Raw genomic sequence first — 22251 nt, 5'->3', positions numbered from 1 at the left:
ATCCTTTGTTCTTGCTAATCCTAAACGTCTGAAGAGAAAAAAATAAAAAAGTAAAGATATGTAAGCGGCATAGGTCGATAAAAAAATAGAATAAAACTTTCTAGATTTAACTAGAATTTTTTCTTTTCTTTGGAAATTAATTTTCTTTTTCTTTTCTTTTTTTCATGTTTGGAGACCCCTAAATACTCTTATTAGACACTAGAATCCAACATGTGAAATTCAAGTATAGAAGAGGCATAATTATGCCAAAGACTCTGAACTTTTTGGGAGTTTTTATTTTTATCCTGAACTTCAATTCTTTGCAATTAGGTCATGTAACTTTCAAAATGTTGTAGTTACTTCTATTTGATGACCGTGATGAAAATGGTCATATGCGACACATAATAGACGTTAATGTAGTATGGAATTGGCTGATGCGGAAAAGATTGCCTTCAACTCCTTCTTTCCCCTTGTCCCCCTCTTCTAGCCAAGATTTTTTACTTCCCATTTTCCTCCTTCCCAGTCGGTGACTGGAGACCCTGCAAAATCTTTCTTAATGGTCTTCAAGCTTCATAATAAAACTTAAAAGACCAATTAATTGAGAAGATTATTCCGATCTTTGATGTTCCTTTGATCTCCAACTAAGCCACATTTTTAATATGCGAGGACCGGGAAGGGGGTGGACGATCTAATACCCATCCTCGTCATCTTTATATATTATCCATATCAAATTAGTGAATAAATTTTTGAGGAAAACATGCTCTGATTTAGTACATACTTCTATTTATAAGGAAAACAGGATCACCTAAACTGAGCCAATATAGGGATGTTTTAGCATTTTCAGAGTTTCTGGGAGCAAAACATATGGAAAGCAACTTTCTAAAATATTAACAATAGAATCAGTTTAGGCTTCCTAATAGTCCAATAGATTGTCTCTTCAGGAAAAGAGAGATGATGCAAAACCCATGCATTATGCTGGAGCTAACAAGAGAGGGATAGCCTTGAAAATTTAAGAGCAAGAAGTTATTGAGTATTCCTTTTTTATACTAACTTAGAAGTTTGTAAGTGAACTGTCAGATGGAAGTGACATTCAGGAAAGTAATTGCAATATTTGAATGATTTGATTACAACAAATTGAAGTTTAGGATAAAAATAAATATCTCAAAAAAGTTTAGAATTTTTGGCATGAATAAGCTTATTAAAAAACTCAATAATTTTAATTTCTTGAACAAGACAAAATATAGTGGAAAAAAAGTTTTTTTAGGAGAAAACATAAGAAAGCAACACTAACCTTTGTCCATGCAAGCTCCAAAACACAACCGGTCCGTTTATTTCTTGGGTTAAAAAAATCTACTCAAACCCAATCAGGACTGTAAACACCTGAACCAGACCTTGGCCAAACAAGGTCTGGTCAGATCAGTTTTGCCACGCTTTTTTGAGAGCTTTTATAGGCCACCAATGTTTCTCTTTGAATCAACGACGTCGCTCCAATTCAGTCTTTTCATTTCTTCGTAGGATATGTTCTTTGCGTAGCCTGCATCCTTAAAGATGCTTCTGAAGGACAGAAGGATAAATAAAAAAAAAGGGAGAGAAAGATAGAGGATATTAATTCATTTTGAGATCTTGTTAAAGCTGTAAACTATGAGAACTTATGAAGGCATGCTTAACTTGGTAAACACTCAATTCCATCTTCCACTTCTCTTCCAAGTAGCAATGTCACATAAAAGAGTCGTGAACCCCCTTGCAATTCAGTACATTCTTCTCCTGGTCCTTGTTCCCCTTAAAGTTGGCACAACTTTTTTTTTTCCCTTTATTCTCGGAAAAATGAAATAAGCTACGGCCTAGAGAGAAGTTTCACCGTTTTTGGGATAACCGCAAAGGAGCTCCAGTGAAGAAGAAGGAAAGCAACATATTCTCTTACACCTTTCTCCCTAGCTTGATGCATTGCACCACACAGTGAAAGATAAATTATGGAAGAACGCAGAGTTGATCATATTGTCCTCACCAACTAGTTTGCCATGGTGTTGCTGCATCCAGCTCTTTCCTTTCCTTTGATATCTCCAGCTAGTGCTTTCTCCATTCGACCTTCAGAGCTTAACTTCCATGGCGCATCATGGAAGCAGCCACGTACTTTCCATGGTTTTCACATTTGCAACTCAGGCCAGTCTCGGAAAGAAATGCCATTGAACCCTCCACTAAATCAGGCACGTATCAGTATTCTCTGTTTTTTCTCTGCTTTCTAAATTTTGGGTTCCCCCCAACGAGTTTCTTCACTGCTGTCTCATAACTGGAGTTATCAGATATGATTAGGTTAAGTTTAAATCCTTTTTCTTTTCTTTTCTTTTCCTTTCTTTTTGTTTGGAGAACCATAATGGACAGGAGCTCAGGAAAAAAGAAACTAAGCTAACTGGCGATCACAAATCCTTCTACCGACGTCAACAAGAGACTCCATCAACTCTCCTTGAATGAAATTTACGTCTTAATACTGCCATTTACTTGGCAGATGTTGACATCAATTTTTTTTTTTTTTATAATCCTTAAACATTAAGAAGTCTAAATTTGTCACAAGAGTTAAGGATTGATGCTATAAATTAAGCTACTATGTGGGCATGCAACAATTTTTCCGCATCCTTGAGATAAGGGAATTGTAATCAGCATATGAGTACAAACTTAGGACTCATTCGGTATTACTTTGTTTTCAAAAAGACATGAAGAAAAATGGGCTACACCGAACAACGTACACGAGAAACTTTTTTTTTTTTATTTGTTTGCAGAATCATTAGAGTTTTGGATAGCAAATAAGTATTGTTTAAAAAAAAAATGAAAATAAAAGCAAAAAGAAGCATAAATTTTATGCAAATGCTATATTCAACATCAATCTCTTTTGCCTCGTAGCTTTCAGAAACACTCCTGCTTTCTCATACCCACATAATTTCTACTTGCAATAATAGAAGTTTCGTTGCGTTGTGTCATCACACTGAGAGGTCTTTAGATGTTGAAAACATGTATATGAAATTCGAAATATGATGCCCTTAGATATATTGTTGCATTCTATGGTGATATTTTTTCCATATGATCAATAACCTTTTCACACTTTCAGGTGCCGGTTTGTTATTGCATGCTTTCACTTGTGAAACTACCAAATAACAATCAAGGAAAAGCAAAATAGATTAAACCTGCCAGAAAATGTGCTAGCTGAAATAGCTGTGAAAACAAGATATTCACCATCATTGTAATAACACCACATCTATATGTGGGTATAGTGATGGCGCATGGCCTGACTATATAGACACAATATCTAATTATTGCAACCAAGAAGCTGCAGCAAATCACTTTATTACATGGCAACCAACAAAACACTCAGTGCAATGTGTATTCTATGCATTTATAAGTTGATATACACAATATATGAAAAACAATAGCATTCGCAAAAAATGCAAATTATGAACTCTGTGTTGACCTCAAACATATTAGATAAAGCAGCTGGTTGTGGTAATTAATTTAATTATTGAGAAAGGTCAAGGATGATGAAGTTTAAAGTTACAACAACTGGCATCCAAAAGTTTGATGATCTAGAATTCAAAACATATATTTCAGTTGAATTAAGACATAATATGGTGCAGGGATTTGAATTTTGCTTTAAGTATTTTTGGACACTTGAAAAACTAAATATAGTTCAGTTAAAATATAAAGAAGTTAGGGGTTATGTACAAGTCAATCTCAAGGACTTCGACCATGGAAGGAGTAAAGAAGCTGCATATAGTTAGAGGTTGATCAATATCAACAATCCTTCCATAAAGTAAGTGGAATAAATTCAAGGATATACAATTTGTTTCACAATCCAATGCAATCCATTCATCTTACGATATACAGCTAAGACTGTTCCATATGTTGAAATATGAGCTAATTTTATAAGAAATTTGGTTACAGAGTGTTCTGGCCATCATACTTGATGATGGCTCGGAGACAAAGCTGTATCCCCTGACGAAGAGAATATCAAAAGGAGCTATTCCAATAGCAGCAAACTACAGGCTCATTGACATTGTGGTGAGCAACTGCATCAACAGTAACATTATCAGGATATATGCTCTAACTCAGTTCAACTCCACCTCCCTATATTCTCATCTGTCAAGAGCCTATTCTAACATTGGGCTTGGGAAGGATGGTTTTATAGAAATTTTGACCGCATGCCAAAGCCCTGAAGAGCAAGGTTGGTTTAAGGTCTGTACCATCATCAAGCCCAATTCTTCTCTTTTTCCTCTTCTATTTTAAAGCACTAAGATTGACTAATATTCCCCTAAAAATCTGTAAACTTTTATCTGGCACTTCTGATTTTGCATGCCAATTGCTGTAATTTGCTAACAACAACCATAAATGTAAATATTGTCCCACAAGACCTACATGAATCAATAAAGTTGCACCATCCTATAATTTTTTATCATTTTCGAGATCCCTATAATTTCCAAGAACTCAATCTTCTGCAGTACCACCTGCTCGTTTTCAAGCTACTAAGGTTCTAGGATTTCAAAAATCTTTCATTCAAACTGATACATCAAATTGTTGTTTGTTTTCATAACATGGAATATCTTGTTGAATTTCGTACTTCTATTTCAAATCTCAATATTTTCACAAAGAACTTCAGAATGTCTTGGCCAAATTTTGAGTACTAGCAGCGTGATTCTTATACAGCAGTTTAGGCACAACTTTCATATAATTCATGAAAAGGTTCCAATTTATACCAAAGAATAGCAAGATACCAACATCCTTTTTATGTTTCTATATCTGTAGAGTAATATTCTTGAACAAGACCGTGTCCCTATTTTTTGCCAAGACAATTTCTTCAAACCAACTCTTGGACAGCTCTTTTTAATCTCAGCTTGCATCTAAAAGTGTTTAGGCAATAATACTGACATCTAGAGTTGAATTGTTGTTCGCAGTGTAGTAGTTGCACTCATACTTAATGGAAAAACAAGTTGTTATTATCATTTTTGATATACTTGTATGACTTTTCTATGTTCTTAAAAATTACTGAAATGGATGTATGGGTTTTTAGGGAAATGCAGATGCTGTTAGGAGATGGTTGTGGGTATTAAAAGATCATCCAGTGGAGGAGTTTTTGGTTCTTTCCAGTCACCATATTTATGAAATGGACTATGCAAAACTTATTAAAGGACATAGAGATAGCAGAGCAGATATCACAGTTGCTGTTTCATGTAACAGAAGGAACAATAATCCCAGTTATGATTTCTTAATACAGAATCACCGAAAGAAATTTCTTGAAGTCAAACATGCACCAGATATGGATGAAGATAAATTTGCAGCAGTGAGTTTTCCATCCTTACTTTCATAGAAAGAGGCAAATTTAAGATCACTCTAGTTATAATTTACCGATAAGAAGTACAAGGAATCTTTTTTTTTTTTTCTGTTATCCACATCCTATTAAAAAGAAATAATTCTTCAGCTTTCATACTCCATGTATGCAACTAGATTGGAACGATTCTGAATTTTTCTTTAATAACAAGTAGCCAAAATTGACAATCTAGTTCCTATAAGTTACACCATAAGGATCTTTATGCATGGAATGCAGATAGGAATTTCTACAAAAGAAGAAGTTTGTGGTGCCAGAAGCATGGGAATCTTTGTCATCAAGAGAGACATGATGATCAAACTCTTAGAAAAAGTCCTACCTAAAGCCAATGATTTCAGAAGTGAAGTTATCCAAGGCGCAATTTCCATGGGATTGAAGGTTAGAATATTATTTGTTTATCTGCAGCTGAATTTCCTATCCAGATTTCCCTGTCTCTTTAATTTTACGGCGAAGCATTCAAATTTCTTTATTATTCATGTGCCCCTATAGCGTTGACCTTAATTTTTTTCTTTTATTGACCATGTCATGAGGGCTGGTAGTACCATTATTCTAAGTTTCTCATGTATCAGGTCCATGCTTATATGTTTGATGGACAATGGGAGGACATCGAAACAATTGAAGCCTTCTACCATGCCAACATTGAAAGTGCGAGGAGAACATCTCACGGCTTCAAGTCAGTACATAACTTAGATGACTAACAGCATCATTCAATGACAAATTTAGATACATCTCTCTCTACTAAATAACACCTACATCTTTGTTGTAGTTTCCATGACAGAAACTCTCCTATCTACACCATGCCACATTGCCTACCACCTACTGTAGTTACCAATGCTCTCATAAGAGGGAGCATTATTGGTGATGGTTGCATTCTACGTGTAGGTAACTTGGTACTATCATCATTTAAAATTCTGAACAAACATGACGTGTTTATGGATATTATATACATAGAACACACTTAATTCATTTTTCTGATATTACCTTATATCCTATGTACAAAGAAAGAAGAAGGCAGAATAACTGATATGATTTCATAGATGACATACTCAAATTTGAAATATACAACATTGTGCTCCTTCCAAATGAAGTGTTCTCCACTAAGCATGCATAGATATATGTCATTGAAGACATATAAGTTTAACATAGGGTTAACATAATGCATGTCCATTAGATAAGAGATGCACTGCCATAAATGTTAGTATGTAAATACATCAATCATAGACCAAAACATCATCTGTGACAATACCTACAAATATATTACCAAGGCCAAACATGAAGTTAATTGAAGATAATGCCCCAACAGTAAAACTGATTTTGTCTTATAATCTGCTCAAGCAGGTGGGTGAATTAGATAAAGAAAGAAAAGAAGCTTTTTTTTCTTGTGGCCCCTTTAACTATTAGAGGCCTATGAAAGAAGCAAACTTTACTCGTAACAAATGTTTACCTAGCTTGTTCTGTCTGGTCATTTACAAAAAATTGGTTTGGTGGATGTCTAAGAATGGTTTAGCTTTTGCTGAATGCAAACCATTTTCTTTGACTAGAATTAGAAAATTTTGCACTGAAAGAAGAAAGAACATTTTTACAAAAAAATAATACATTGGAATAAAGACTGGATATATTTTTCTTTCCTTTTTCCTGAAATAGTTAAGAGAGGGACTAAAGAGCATCAAGAAACAAAGGAGAGGTAAGATGGTGAATAGAACTTTAACCCACAGCAAAAAAGATTTTGCAATGAAATCTGTATGCCTGCCTTGACACTAGAAAAAAGAAAGACTATAGAAGAGATGGAGGCAGCTGAGCTGGTTGGCTAACTGAGCGTCCAGGTATAAACTGGTCAAAGGGGACGAGGTTACTTGATGACAGTCTAACAGCATGATATAAACTTTCTGTCCTAGTTTTGCACTGCTTAAATAACAATACACAATGCAGTTATTTTATAATGATGCAATATCCTAGCAGTATGATTTTATTAAATGAAATTGTCATAATGCTAAAAAGTTTCAGAGCTTTGCTTGAGTTTAAGTAGTGATCCACATCATGGATAATTGGCACATATTCATGCATTGCCTAAGAAGTCTGATATTTTAAAATAAATTACAATCTTGCTCTGTCTTTATAAATTTTCCATTACATCATCTATGATAATTGAATGTTGACAAAGTACCATAATATCATATTCAGCCATCTATTTGATGCTAAGTAGGCTCTGTTTCTATTCTTTATTGTTTTAAGAGTAGAGGTGCAAGATCACTGATTCCGTGATTGGCATGCGAACATATATCGGAGAAGAAGCAGTGATCGAGGATTCTGTGATCATGGGTAGTGACTTTTACCAAGTATGAAGTCTTCACACAACATTTCTTATATCTTTTATTTTCTTGTGATATATAAAAGAAACATGGTCACTTTGGTCCAGCACATGACCACCCTTGAAATTATATTCCACAAGTTGTATTTGCATTTATCCATAATCTATGTTGATGCCCAACATACATTGTGTCATATTGATTACACTTGGGACACGTCAAATAGGGCTTTTATACCATACACTTTTAAAACTACACCTAGTGCTAGAGGGTTTTGCAGTTTTTTTATCAATACACACCTGTAGTTTGGTAACTTAACCTGTTAATCTTGTCCTTCAGCTTACCTAGACAAATCTGAAATGTTGCTAATTGTTATCCGATATTAATGATGTTTACTAGACCTCAACCATCTGTACATGTTCTCACTTTCTCTTTCTAAGTTTTCCTTTTGTGATCAAATAGACAGATGTGCAATGGAGCTGGACAAAATTGCAAGGCTTCAATGTCCCAGTTGGGATTGGAGAACAAACTCATATTCGAAGGGCTATAATTGATAAGAATGCAAGGATAGGGAGAAATGTCAGGGTACTGAAATATTTGAAAAATTATACTATGCATATTATTGAGGTTCTTAGTATTCTCCTTGTTGCACTAATCAATTTGATCAATATTCATATTATTTCTCGTACTTCCAGATCAAGCTTGTTGCAGTTAACATTGACATAGACCAGAGTTTAGTGCCAACATTTTTAACTCATCCGTTGCACTTAATAGAAATTATCTTGCTTGTTGTTTTAACTTCATAATTATTACAAAATGGCGTTCTCATTTTATGGATGAACGAACATAATCTTTAAAAAAAATGGATTTTTTAAAGGGAGGAAATACATAGTTACAGTTCAATCAATAGCATATTAAAACAAGACTGTTCACCCAAAAAAAATGCCAAAATAAATGTATGGACATATTTAGCTGACAACAGAAGCACAAAACTAAGAGCTGTCACAAGAAAATGGCAGAAGTTACATAAATGGTTGCTACAAATGGCAATGCATCTCATTGTGTCTCTCTGATTATTTGATTTCGTTTTGATGATTGTAGATTGTTAACACACATGGGGTCCAAGAATGTGACAGGGAGGCTCATGGATACATCATTTCTGGGGGCATAGTTGTTGTTTTGAGTAATGCAGTAATTCCAGATGGCAGCATGCTCTAACTGGCCCATGATGCAGGGTAGGATTCTCTTATTATTTTACTTTTACAAGGAAGACTAAAAACAAGATTTGAAGATGATGTGAACAAGAGATTTATATACAGAATTACAATTTTCATCCATGTTTTTGTTTTTTTTTTCATCTACTTTTCCTTTTCTCTTTTTACAGAATAGGCAGAAAGCACCAGATCAACTCCCATAAGCAAACACACCGTCCAGTTAGCCCCATCACCATCCCTTGCATCCAAATTGAGTGTTGTCATGCCCATAGTCCCCTAAAATATTTTCAACTAAATCAAACTACTTGGATCATGAATGACTTGATGCTATAAATACAGCCACTGCTCATACAAGTGGTGGAAACAAAACGAGCTCATGTCCCAATTGATCCCTGCTCTCGCATTCAGCAGTTTTAGCAATAACCACTCTCACAAAAACTCCCGTCTCCACCAATCCTAAAGCCCTCTCTCTCTCTCTGTCATCCGACCAGCATCTGCTCTCTTATTTCCACCCCATTAAACAACAATAATAATTATTATAATTGAAGAAGAATCAACTATAAAAGTCCCCGAGATAAAAGACAGATCAACGGTCATGCAAACAAAAAAACTCAATCAAAAATAAATCAAATTGGCGATTTTAGGTACTAAAACTAGAAGAAAGCAGACGATGCCCTTACCTATGTCGCCCGATTTCCGATCTCCGGTCTATATTTTCCTGAAAAAACGGCAAGAAAAAAGGGGGAAAAGAATTTTCCAGAGGAAAGAAATGAATCAAAAGGGAGGAAAATATACAAAAAAAAACCAAGCGAAGATCGTCCCGAATTCCAAAGGGGAAGCGGACGAGGCTCTGAGAGATCTCTCGCGAGCTCTCTTTTGGCGAACGGAAGAAAAATAGGAAAAGATTGAGGAAGAGATGAAAGCCTGCTCGCCTGAGAGCATCACGTCGCGTATGTGCCACCGAAACGTGAGTAGAATTTTGGATGATAGGCACGAGTAGCGGCGCGGGTTTTGTCATTCGGAACCGAATATCTGATCGCTGGGGCCGTCAATTATCCGACACTTCAATTTCCGGTGCAAAGCTGAGAGCTGCATGATGCATGACAGACCTTCGTAAAACCTAACATGGCTTACAAGCCAGCCCTATCATCCTAGGAGGCCCTAGGGGTGACCATCTACTGCGCCGTAATATCTGAACTGTGGCGAAAAATGATGGGGGTTGAGGGGCGGGGACACAGACCACCCCTTGATCCGTGATATTGTGGCGATGATGAGAGATGGGATGGCCATCCAGGCCGAGCATGTATTTAGGGAGGCCAACGGGGCAGCCGACTGGGTAGCTGCCTACGTGGCCCACCATTCTGGTTATGCTCTTTGGTCAGGGAAGGGGGAGTTGCCATTGGCACTCCGTGAGTTACTGTATTTTGATCTTATTGGGTGTATTCACACACGCACTGTATGAAGCACCCGTTTTAAGCAAAAAAAAAAAAAAAAAATGATGGCTTTCAGGCTAAATATGTTTTTCGAAAAGCTAATGGTGTTGCAAATTGGATGACTGCTTACGTGGTTAGAAGATACTCTGTAGGCCGGTGACGGTGAGGTACTCGAGCACTTCAGGGCATTTTATTTTTCGATTTTATTGATTGCATTCATACTTGTCAGATATAAATCCACCCGCTCTAGCAAAAAAAAAAAAAAAAACAACAAACAACAAACGAGAGTTAAATTTTGAACTAATTGCGCGATCTAAGATCCCGCAACTATTTACCTCAAAAAAAAACTCAAAAGGGAGAAAAGCTAAAATATTGATCGATAGTATTTGACAAACGTTGGAAAATTCGAAAGTATAAAAATATTTTTAAATATTTGACAAACGTTGGTATTTAAAAAGTAATATTTGTATTATTATATTTTAGAACTATTTATTTAGTTATTTATTATATACTCAAAGTAGGGGGGGGGGGAGTCCTAAGGGTTTGAGGAGAAAAAAACCACATGAAATAAGAAAAAGGCTTTTGCAAGTATAATCCTAAAATCTTTCGTATTAGTGTTAGTTCCTATTTTTTCTTGTATACCATATAGGGAGGCAATCAATGCAAGAAAATATAAATAAAAAATATTTAAAATCTAACAAAATAATAGCTGTAAGCATTGCAACCAACAGCATAGCCCACTTAGAAGAATTAAACACTAAACCCTATCTTTTCATTATATATATATATTTTTCTAAAATTATTCTTGCATGAATCGATCCTTCCACTAATTTTCATTGTCCAAATCTTAGTTATAGTTAACTAGAACTGTAGAAGGACAAAATTACCTTCACTGTTAGGTGAATGAGTAGAATATTCAGTTGGATTAAGGATAACAATATCTAGAATATGTGAAATTAATATTAGTAAGAGAATATTAGTAGAATATCTAGTTATCACTTAGTTAACTTAATCTCAGTGATATATAAGTGAAAAAATATAAGATTTGATTAAAATATAAATATAGAAAATTTTAGCAATTAATATATAAATATAAAAAATATTAAGGATTAATCTAAAAAAATAATAAGAAAATGGTAGAAACTTGGGAAAACAACAAAGGAGGGGAATGATAGACAAGAATCCCAGGATTCGACTTAATGCCTCGAGTTAATTTCATGAATTAATTAAAAAATTTAAATTTTTGCAGCTAAAATATGTTTCATTCAAAGCTAAGGACTGTATTTTTTACTGCTAAAAAATACATAATATAGGCATATAATAATATATTGCATCATTTTAAGCATATTCTGTGCCACAAAATGGTCAACACTAATAAACTAATATCGATAAATCACAAATACTAACTATAAAGATACATTTCAGCAATATGCGCTCCTGACATACAAGTCTGTATATATACCATATAGACTTCATCGTATCTACAATGAAGTGACAAAGATAACCTTTTCGAGTTGAATCAAACTTACAATGAAACTTATGCATTTCATGGCTGCTTCTACTAATTAGGAAAATTCCACAAGGCGGCGTAGCAATGGATCCCCCTCGACTTGATCAAGAACATGAACCTTGTGGTCTCTCTCTCTCTCTCTCTCTCTCTCTCTCCACTTTTTACCTATTTCGTACTGGATTCCAACCGCGCCACAGGGGATGTCTTCTATCTTTTGATCCAATGGCCAAAGTGGTAGCTCTTAGCTTCCCTTGTCGGATCGGTAACTAGAAGTTAGGTCGGGCTAAACTAGATATGGATCGGGTTAGATATAGAATAATAGGTCAAAATTTATCAATCTGGACTTCTGGAGTTGACATATTTCGTTTTGGTTGGCAGTGTTTCGTGTCAGGTGTTTGACCTGGGTAATTCTCATTTCTTCGACACAATTAAGTCGAAGCCAAGATGAAACATAAAAGAAAATGCCATAGAGTGCAAGCCCAACTTTCCAATTATTCAATGGGTTTCTAAGCTAATCATAGTGAGATTGCCAAAGCTCTTCCATGCGATTAGATACATTTTAAGTGATGAAAGGATGCTTGTGTTTTAACCTATTGTTTACAGATTGTTTTACTCAGCTCATGGTAGAGCTACATTTTGCTGGGAACTAGGAGCTGTTCTGAAAACAAGCTAGCATGGGCTTATGACATGACCAATGAACAACAAAGAGGTTGATGATCTGAAGAGTTCCCGGCGGAAGCTTTTCTCCTTCAAGGCCTCTTCGTTCAGCAGCCTTCGCTTCAAAACCTTTGAGCTGCATTCTCGGCATATGCATTAGAACAGAATGCCACTGCATAGGCCATGGTATTAGTCACGCCATCTCTTATGTCCACGCGAGCACAGGTTATGGAAGTGTTCCCGGGACACAGCAGGCCAAAAAATTTCTATTAAATCCATGCATCAAGCATTTTGGTTCGCAGGATCAGCAAGGCAAAACACGAATTTTTTTTTTTCCTTTTTGGAATTCACCTCTTACATGCATCACGTATCTCTGGCTTTAGTAATTTAACTGGGAGCAGTATTCCTGCGTAAACATCATGCGAATTGACGTTTGTAATGATTTCATTTCTTACTCTCTTGTTAAGAATGCATTTGGTGTTAGTTAAGTATTAGTTTTGTTTTAGGAGAATAGTTTAAGTTGGAAACTTCGCCTACTCCCGAAACAACTATAACTCACTAAACTTAGTTGCAACATAGGTTAGAAAGAGAGGCTCCAGGAAATCGCTTGCGCTGCTTGGCCCCTGCCCCCTGGCCGCTTCGGGCCGGAGCCCTCTCCTCTTCTGGCTCGTTTCTACACTAAACCTTAGGTTAAGGCCTCTCTCCTTGCCAACGTACGGTTCTTGGAGGTGTTCCATTGCTTGGAGGCCCTAGGTTCTCTTGGCCCTGCTTCGAAGCGAATGAGCCACGAATATCTCTCATATTGGGTAGTATTGCCGCCGAAACTGAGTTAAGGCCGGAGTGTAGCTCAGATGACTCTAAGGCTGTCTGGAGATGAGCTGAGTAGGTTGACCAAGGTGCAAAAAGTTTACTTACCAGAGAGTTTTTGGTGGGAAACCCTCCAATGTCAAAATCGAGAGACAATCGTATAGAAGGAAGAGAATTTTAGCATAGTGTAGACTCTATGAATAATATTGCTTGTATACCTGAGGTCTTCTAAGCTGTTCCTTTATATAAGAAAGCTAGCTTTGTCATTATCTGGCCTGACGTGGCATACAATAATAGTCAGGCGACAGCCGGTAGTACAGTTGAGGCGTGAATGCCAGTCCGCGTGGGTGACGGGTAACGTCGGTGCGAAACAGGCCATAGTGCTGCCGCGAATGCGGGCTGCTAAAGCTGTCAGTTGCTAGGACTGTTAGTATTTGCTAATACGTATTTATTGTTCTCCTCGGCTGATCCACTTTTCGGTCGAAGCCGAAGTCGCTCATCTCGGTTAGTCAACTACTCAGCCGAGGCCGAGACCGTTCTCCTCTATTTACGTCCAGGGTTGAGGGGGCAGGTCTGGTCCGAAGTCGAGGTATCTAACATTTCTCCCAACAGATAGTAACCGGGTTGGGTTGGAGTGGATACGAATCGGTTTTGGATACAAAATAGATCAAAAATATATTAACGGAAACTCAACTTGTTTATTAATGGATCAAAAATTTGAAACTAAATCAGACTATTTTATAAAACAGGTAACCTAATCCGACTAACAACGAGTCGAATCAGGTTAAACAGGTTAAAATGAGAAGTACTGCCACCTGGCGTGATCCGGAGCACCAGACCATTTGGGCATTCTAGATTAGTGCTCATGAAGGCGAGACAGGCGTAATATAGTATTGGAGGCTGGGCCGTGAAACACGCCGACATGCGCTGCTATGGGATCGTTTGGGCGTTCCTCTTCCGTCTTCTTGCTCCAATGAGATTGAGGTCCCGTTTTTTGTACTCTGTGGCCTACCTTGGCTAAATTTAGCTAAAGTTAAACGGGTATGGTTATGCCTCTATCTCTATGTATTCTATCTCCTCAACATTTTTAATTCCTAGCAATCAGATAGCTCGTTAAAATTTGTGCTTATGTGAAATGGGGGAACTTGGCACCCTGGCAATTGTTTGATGGCCATTGCAAATTTTGCCCCTTGCACATAGCTAGGCTTTTCTTTACACACAATTAATCTACACAGCTATATTTTAAGTTTTTAACAACAAGAACTAAACACAAACGTAAACCAATCTAAGATGCAAACCTCAATTTCCTTTAGAACATGATAAGCAGCACCACCAGGCTCTTCTTTACTAGAAAAGAAACCAATGCTCCAGGCCGCCGGAGCCTTGATTCTCTTATGATGCAATTCTTCATTTTGACGCTCGTGGAAGAGAAAAATTATTGGTTAGACAAGGTCCACGAACTCGGTAGTGGACTAATCCTACCAAAAAGCAACATGTGCAAACACGGACAAAAAGGAAAGAGGAGAGAAAAAGGAGTTGGAGGAGGAGAGGTGTGGGTGTAGTTGTCTGTGTTGCATTCTGATTGCACCGGTCCATCAGCTCAACGGTAGATCTGCCTCAGCTAAAAATTTCTCCATCGAAGGCGTTTTCAAGTGTCAATTTCTTTTAATTGCTGTAACCACAATTTCTTTTAATTATGCACACCAAAGTCGTGGCATGGTTTGGACACAAATGTATGAGATGTAGGAACGGCAAATTTTAGGCACGAAGGCTAATGGCTTAAGATTCGGTCAGCATACCAAGCTTGTCGCCAGCCTAATTGGCCTCTTATGTAACACTTCCAATTAAGAAAGAAAAATTTCACAATCCCCCCATCAAATCCTTTTCTTAGATGATGTTCTTGAACAGATACTCTTAGGGTTCTTGGTAGGCGCTTGGGACAAGATCTCATAGTTAACATGCTTTGAGCCCAACGTTGTCACCACCAAGACAAAGTAATATCCACACAAGATCGATGCCTCCCATTTGTATCATTGGACAGCAGATGATCCGTCCAAAGCCCTAAGATCATATTGGGTGCATCCGTACACGTGTTGTATAGATTACCCAGTTTAGCAAAAAAAAAAAAGTCCTAAGATCATGATGATGATCAAAACAGAAGATTGGAATAGCACCAAATTAAGTTTCAATCAGCCATACCACAAAGTTATACATCACAGTATCCCAAGTTGCAATATTCTAGTAGATACATATCTTTCTTGTACATGTCCAGAAATTTTTGGTGGGGTCAAAGGTCAGCAGCATAGGAGAACGGGCTTTCCATGAAACTGAAACATTGAACGAGGATTTTATCGTTCATGTCCAGGTGCGCTTCATGTAACTTATCCTTCTAACCAGATCGTGAACTCGCCAATCTTGTGATAGAATCTACGTGACTCAAACTTCATCGGATCTCTCGTAATATCTTTTTTTTTCTTTTTTTTTTTAATTTTAATTTTGAATCAACTGCTCATACGATCTTAGAATAGACACACCGATCAGCATCAGGTATAAGAATATCCTTCAATCTCTAGAATAGAGTCCAAGAAAGATTATGGAATCTTAAAATTCCATATGAAATAAAGTAAAATCTAGATACAAATGCTAACTTTTTTTTTTTTTTGGCAATTCGACACAAATTTGCCGTTTGTAATCAATTGCTAACTTCAAGCAACTTAAAGCATGTTTCTTTGAGAGAGAGATGAAGTACAATTTTTTTTAGGTATGTAGTACCAAACTTTTTGCTTAGCATGCTTCTTATATGGCTGATGAGATAGGTGAGAGGTTAGTTTCTTCGACGGCTCATTTTTTAATTGATTTCTTAGTGGTAGATTTTTGTCCCATAGGAGAAAAGATAAGTCATCATCATGTTAGACTTGTCTGCGTTTAGATGACAAATTGAAGTTAGAATGGATAAGATTAGATTACGTGTAGGTGGTGGCACAATAATGGTTTGCAAGGGGTATTGTCCGTCACCAAATCACCATCAAGTTTTGGTTGTTTTCCTAAGATGGATTAGGGGACCAATTGGTGATGGAGGATTTGATGCGACAAAATATGGGAAGTAAGATTCTCAACTTATTTTTAATATTTTGGATTTTCTGTTCTCTCCAATACGAACAACCCTAATCATTGTCTCTCCTCTTACCTACCGATATTGGATGATTAATTGCATTTTTCTATTCTCAATTATACTTTGATTGCATAAATAATTGAACGTTGCATTCTATCCATGCCGAGGGCACCTTAAGGAAATCAGTTTGAAGATAATTTCAAATCTCTTCCGTACTTCATATTTTTGTGGGAAATTGTTAGCGTATGTATCCTCAAAAAGTCATATTTCATATGAAGTTAATCTTGTACCATTGATAAGTCATATATGTCTAACATCTAGCAAATATTGCTTGATGGATCGACCCATTTCCAAAGCAACAATTAGGATACTGCAAAATAGAAAAGAAGATCAAAACTTACAAATTTGAAGCAAATGAATATGATACTTTGGACATATGTAATTTGGTTCATTCAAGTCAAATTCTAACATAATCAAGTTCACATAAACGTTTTTAGGCCTAGCAAGTTAACTAGCTCCAATCATATCGAGTCCAAATTAATGAATAAAATTCAATGATTCTGAGCTTTTTTGAGCCGGTCTATTTGAGACCCAATTGATCTATCATTAAGACAGCTTGGCATATCCATGAGTTTAGATTTCGATCCACATTTGGTTAGTCCGATCTAAAGTTAATTCGAGACCATTCACAAAGTCATGATCATCCTTGTCATTTCCTCAAACCATCACTTTATTATTATAACCATCATTTATTATTATGATCATTATTTACTATTGGTGAATGAGTAACTTGCCATTTCATCCCTCCTAAAGTACAGGATAAGCTGTTTTTTTTTTTTTGATAAGCTGTTAGATTACGCATAGGATGCAAGGACGAGAGAGAGAGAGAGAGAGAGAGAGAGAGAGAGAGAGAGAGTTGGCTTGTGCTTCCTTGGGGAAGAGGAATCCAAGTTTGTGAAGCCCAACAAGGGCCGGCAAAACACAAGTGGGAACAAAACATTCAGTGAATCATTACCATGGAAGCGTCCGTTAGCCAAAAACTCTGAATCCGGTCGTCGGCCCACCCCATACGCTGTCAAAAAGACTGCAACTTCCCTGCAGCTTCCAGCTTCTAAACATCCCCACATTATAGAAACTCTTTTAGTTTAATTCAAAGAACAAAGACGACTTTTCTCCTAAAAGAACAAAAGATTATGAAAAATTGAGATATGTCCTGTGAGTTATCATCAATATCATCATATTATAACTCAAAAAAACTACTCGAAAGATAATTTTTAAGTTCCTTAGTTCTGTATAAGTATCCAAATTTTTTTGGCAAATAATTGATATGAGACTATTGATTTCAAGGTTTCTTTTGAATTATTTTTGCAATATTATTTACTCGATGCCACGTCCTTTATTTTTGCAAAATACCAAGAGGCCTAATATGGCAGAGCTATATTAGTTAAAGAATTTCTAGACTTGTTTTATTTAAAGACTATGGTTGATGCAATGTATCAGATAAGCCTCCCTGTACAGGTCAAAATAGGGAGCAAGTCACAATAGCGTCATGTGTCGGACCAAAAAGGAACAAAGGAGATGGGTTTGACCAAAAAAGGAAAGAAAAGTAAAGAAAATTAAGTGTGATGTCGTACCTTGCATTATAAATAGAAAACTTAATGGGAACATTGAAGCTACGCAAGGATCATGCAAATCACATGAAGCCATGCATTGTATCAGCAAGAGAATTGTGTTGATCAAATGTGTAAACCAATATACATATGAAACATGTGCCTCTTTTAACATGAGATCATTAAAAGATTTAATAACATTCTAAATAAACATGGGGAAATTCCAAAATTCTAGCCCCCGATACAAATCCAATGACGAAGCGCTAATCTAACACGCAAGAACATGTTCATCTATCACGTCCCATTTTGCATGCATCAATCCATGAGGGTGAAATATTGCCAAATGCCAGCAATAGCATGTAAAAGATCCCCCAATAAATTCCAAGAAAAATCATTTTTAGAATGATACTTTTGTTGGGATCCAATATTGGATATTCAGATTATGATCATTAGCGGTGTCAGCCAAGCATGTGTTCAGAAAAGCTAATGGGGCTGTAAACTGGATGGCATCGTATGTCTGAAGGTGTTCTATGGATTGGAGAGAAGGAGTTATTTAGAGTACTCCGAGATTTATTATTTTTTATTTTTTTAATATGTCCATGCTAAGATAATATAAATTATCTATTTTAGAAAAAAAAAAAATCATCGCTCGGTAAAAAGATTAAGGAAAGCTCTTGCTGGAAGATATTGTCAAAAAACGCCAACCGTGATTTTTTTTGGGCAGGAGTAACTAGAACTTGACCCTGGTGAGGGGCAAAGGAGACAAAATATAAGGAGGCCAGGGGAGAAGAACCTTGAAACATCGAACTTATCAAGCTTGCCTTCTTCCAAAGAAAAGAAAATCTCCATGACTGCCCCCACTTGCGTTGAAGGCTATAGAATGCAGTGCATCTGCCCTCAAAATCTCGAGTGCTCCGCAGGCACCGACTCAGCACAGCCCAAATAAATATAGGGACAATAAACCAACCCCAACCAAATTATCAGCATCACAGGTCTTCTTTATCTCTGATTCTTTAGAAGGGAGGCATTACGTTTAAACCACCCTTCTCCTCTCCACACCTCTTTCTTCCCTTATTCTTTGGCCTCCTGCTCTCCTTAAAAAAAATAAACTAAAAAAAAGGGAGCCTCAGATATCACATGTGCTGATCTCACATGTCATTGTTCTCTGAAGTTTTGGGCTTTGGCTTGAATAGTGGCAACTGGCAAGAACAAATCCAACTGAGGTAATGCTTACTTTCTTGTTGTTTCTCTTAGTATAATGGGTCTATGGAGCATTTTTGCTGAATCAGTTGGGTCTGAATCCAAAAGGGCTTTCCAAGAAAGCTTTAATTCATGTCATAAAGGTCTGACACCAATGTTTTGTGTCTGCTCAGAAAGTCATGAGTCTTTTGTGTCATTTTGATCATGTGGTGAGTTGCTAAAAGCTAGAGGCTTAGAGAGAAGGACTGGATTTTTATATATAAAGGAGAAGAAAATTACAATGGAACTGCCTGCATGTTAACTTCTTCAGACTCCAAGAGCCCAGTTTGTGTTTTTTTTTTTTTTAAAAAAAAAAAAACTTTTTGGTCTCTCCCTCCTCCTTGTCAAAAAAGGCAATTTCATATATATTATGTATATATATACCTTATTTTCCACACAATATATTGTTGAAAATTAAATCTTCAAGTTTCCTGGGTTGACGGGGATCCATATTCCATCCATTATCAACAGGTTGAAGGTTGAAGGTTGAAGGTTGAAAGTTGAAAGTCTAATCTTCTCAACAGCAGTGGACGACCAGTTTCCTTGAGGACCTACTTTGCTTGCTTGTCTGCGGTAAGTTTCAGTTGGCCAAACCTTTGTCACAAAACAGCATCACTAGTTGGGGATACTGGGCCATTGAATTCAATAAATATATTTCGATCGCAAGCAACATAGAGGCAAAGAACAAACTCAAGTTTGCAAGAACCTCAAAGTCGCATGTCATAGGGGAATTTATAAGCTTGATGAACAGATCTCTTACCTTTTGAAAGATTGATAAGCCTTCACGTAGCTAGGGAGGGAATTTAAAGGAACTTTGTGGCCTTTGGATGCTGAGTGCCAATTTTTTCAGAAGCTTTCGTTAGTATTATACAAGGCTAATTGCAGCGGTGTAATGGAAAGCAGAGTAAACAGGACAACATTGGCCAATGTACCAAACTTGGAGTATAAGAGGTCTCAACCGCAGAGGAATAATGGGAAATCCTTTCCATCGAGCTATTTCAGCACAGAAAAATTTCTGGTACTGATCTGCCTCACAGCCTTAATGATACTTCTTCCGCTTATCCTGCCACCATTGCCTCCACCACCTTTCTTGTTACTACTGCTTCCTGTAGGCATACTAGTTGTGCTAATGGTCTTGGCTTTTATGCCATCCGACATGCAGAATATTGCCTCCTCTTACTTGTAAAGAGCTAGACAAATTTTCAGTTCACATGAGTAGAGTGCCCAATTTTATTTTTTTCCTTCTTTTCATGTTGATGCCTGCTAATTACTTTCAGCTTTCTCAACAAAGTTTTGTCATCAATCATTTTTATTGCAAACGGTTGTATGTATTAACTTATTTATAATTTTTGATGGTGGTCAGTCTTCAGAAATGAAGAGCATGATCGCTCTGTCACATTTCTGTGTTTCGGATGACTCCATGCTTCCATTGATGCTGCTAACCATGCAACCTCGCTCTGACTGATTTAACAAAGTAAAAATCCACAAGATCTTTAGCAATCTCTGGTAGTGGGATTTTTATCGATTACTTGACTTTATTTATTTAATTTTCTCATTTGCTATGAATATCGTATGCGGGGAAAAAAGAGAATAGATGTTTCATTGGAACCAGTCTACCAGCTGTGAGGTAAACTAAAGAGAGAGCAGATAATTTAAACAGTGGAGATGAACTGAGTGAACTGTAGACACAACTAATTAAAGTGCCTGTAGATCTTTACCCAAAAAAGAAAAGGTGCCTGTAGATTGAGACCATGTTCCTAATAGGTTGGAGCTTTTGAAGCGAACTTGTTTAAAATAAAAAATGGACATTCTTTGCCTTAGTGCGGTACATACTTTACATAATCTGAAGCGTAATGACTGGTTGATATGGGAACCCAGTTCACCGGACAAAATAGAAGCTTCAGTCGGAAGAGTGCGGGGACAGACAGAGTTCGAACTCAGGACTTCTACTCTGATATCATGTTAAAATCAACAAATTTTCTAAATGCTTAAGTTGATAGGATGAGGTAGATTTTATTTATATATTTTATATTTTTTATAGCTACTGTCATCGTCTCAAACATCTTTATTTCTCATATTTCTTATCAGTTTCGTTTCTTTGGTGAGTATGATCTCTGCTAGGGATCGGATTTCTCTTTTTTTTTATTGATGATTAAAAAATCGGGGTATATAGCTTCTATTTATAATGTTGAGGTCCATTTTTATACAGTTTGGATCGGATTTCTCTTCCTAATTTTAATAGGGCTCTTCTTCCTAAAATAAACACTAATAGAAATATTATAGAAAAAGTTAAATTTTTTAAAAAGGTACATCTCGACTTCTACATCAACTTTGTCTGTTGTTATTTTTCTTAATTCTTCTTAGATAAAGAGCTACGCCTAGTTAAAGTCTTACCCAAAAAGGAAACTTTCAGTTTGATCAGTCTATTTCAGGTTGAAAATAATGAAATTTGGACTCTATCGCTAGGGATACTGTCTTTATAGGGCATGGTGACACATTGTGGATGTCGAAAAATTGCTCGAAAAAAAAGATCATTTTAATCGGACGTTTTATAATCAAGTTATGATATTTAGAAGTTTGGTTTGCGATCCAGCTTTCTGGAGCTGATCTCGCTCCTGGACCTTTTCCAACTCTGCTCGTAGTAGCCAAAGTAGTTCGCATCTAATATGAAGATTCTTGTCACGCATGTTCTTATTGGAGACGTCGGTCGTTTATGATTCAAAGGCTACCCACTCCTCTTCTGTTTCATTCAATACAGTCCCTCTTATAATGCTGCACTCATAGTCCATTATATGTCAAGTGAGATGGTTACTCTGCTCAAAATCAGAGGCTATTTCAAGGTGTTAATATGACCCATTAATACTCGAGTAATCTTGCTTTATGTCTCTCTAGTGAATTTCACGAGGCATCAAATGCTCTCTCTTAACAGCTTATGTTCTCCTGGATACCTCACCCACCACAAAATAAGTTGTGAACATCATTTTGGATGCTTCTTCTCGGGTGCTTTACTTTGCCC

General features: G+C 36.7%; 1 protein-coding gene and 2 long non-coding RNA genes across 3 annotated transcripts; all 3 read left to right on the top strand.

Moving 5' to 3' along the window:
• Positions 1–3714: 3714 nt before the first annotated feature.
• LOC103706122 (inactive glucose-1-phosphate adenylyltransferase small subunit 2, chloroplastic) lies at positions 3715–9526 on the top strand. The gene is made up of 9 exons (XM_039133251.1): positions 3715–3748; positions 3896–4200; positions 5033–5306; positions 5502–5725; positions 5917–6020; positions 6114–6225; positions 7585–7683; positions 8116–8238; positions 8755–9526. The coding sequence occupies exons 1-9, from the start codon at positions 3715–3717 to the stop codon at positions 8869–8871; spliced, it is 1392 nt and encodes a 463-aa protein (XP_038989179.1). The 3' UTR covers positions 8872–9526.
• Positions 9527–12178: 2652 nt separating this feature from the next.
• Positions 12179–12887, top strand: LOC103706080. Its single transcript, XR_005507895.1, has 2 exons — positions 12179–12330; positions 12414–12887. It is a non-coding gene; the product is annotated as an uncharacterized LOC103706080 (long non-coding RNA).
• A 5925-nt stretch (positions 12888–18812) lies between these two features.
• Positions 18813–19881, top strand: LOC113462659. Its single transcript, XR_005515238.1, has 2 exons — positions 18813–19219; positions 19707–19881. It is a non-coding gene; the product is annotated as an uncharacterized LOC113462659 (long non-coding RNA).
• The last annotated feature ends 2370 nt before the right edge of the window (positions 19882–22251 follow it).

Source organism: Phoenix dactylifera, chromosome 1 (genome assembly GCF_009389715.1).
Source record: "Phoenix dactylifera cultivar Barhee BC4 chromosome 1, palm_55x_up_171113_PBpolish2nd_filt_p, whole genome shotgun sequence".
Lineage (NCBI taxonomy): Eukaryota > Viridiplantae > Streptophyta > Magnoliopsida > Arecales > Arecaceae > Phoenix > Phoenix dactylifera.
Note: the sequence above shows the minus strand (reverse complement) of the source record. Positions and strands in the feature narration are given on the sequence as shown.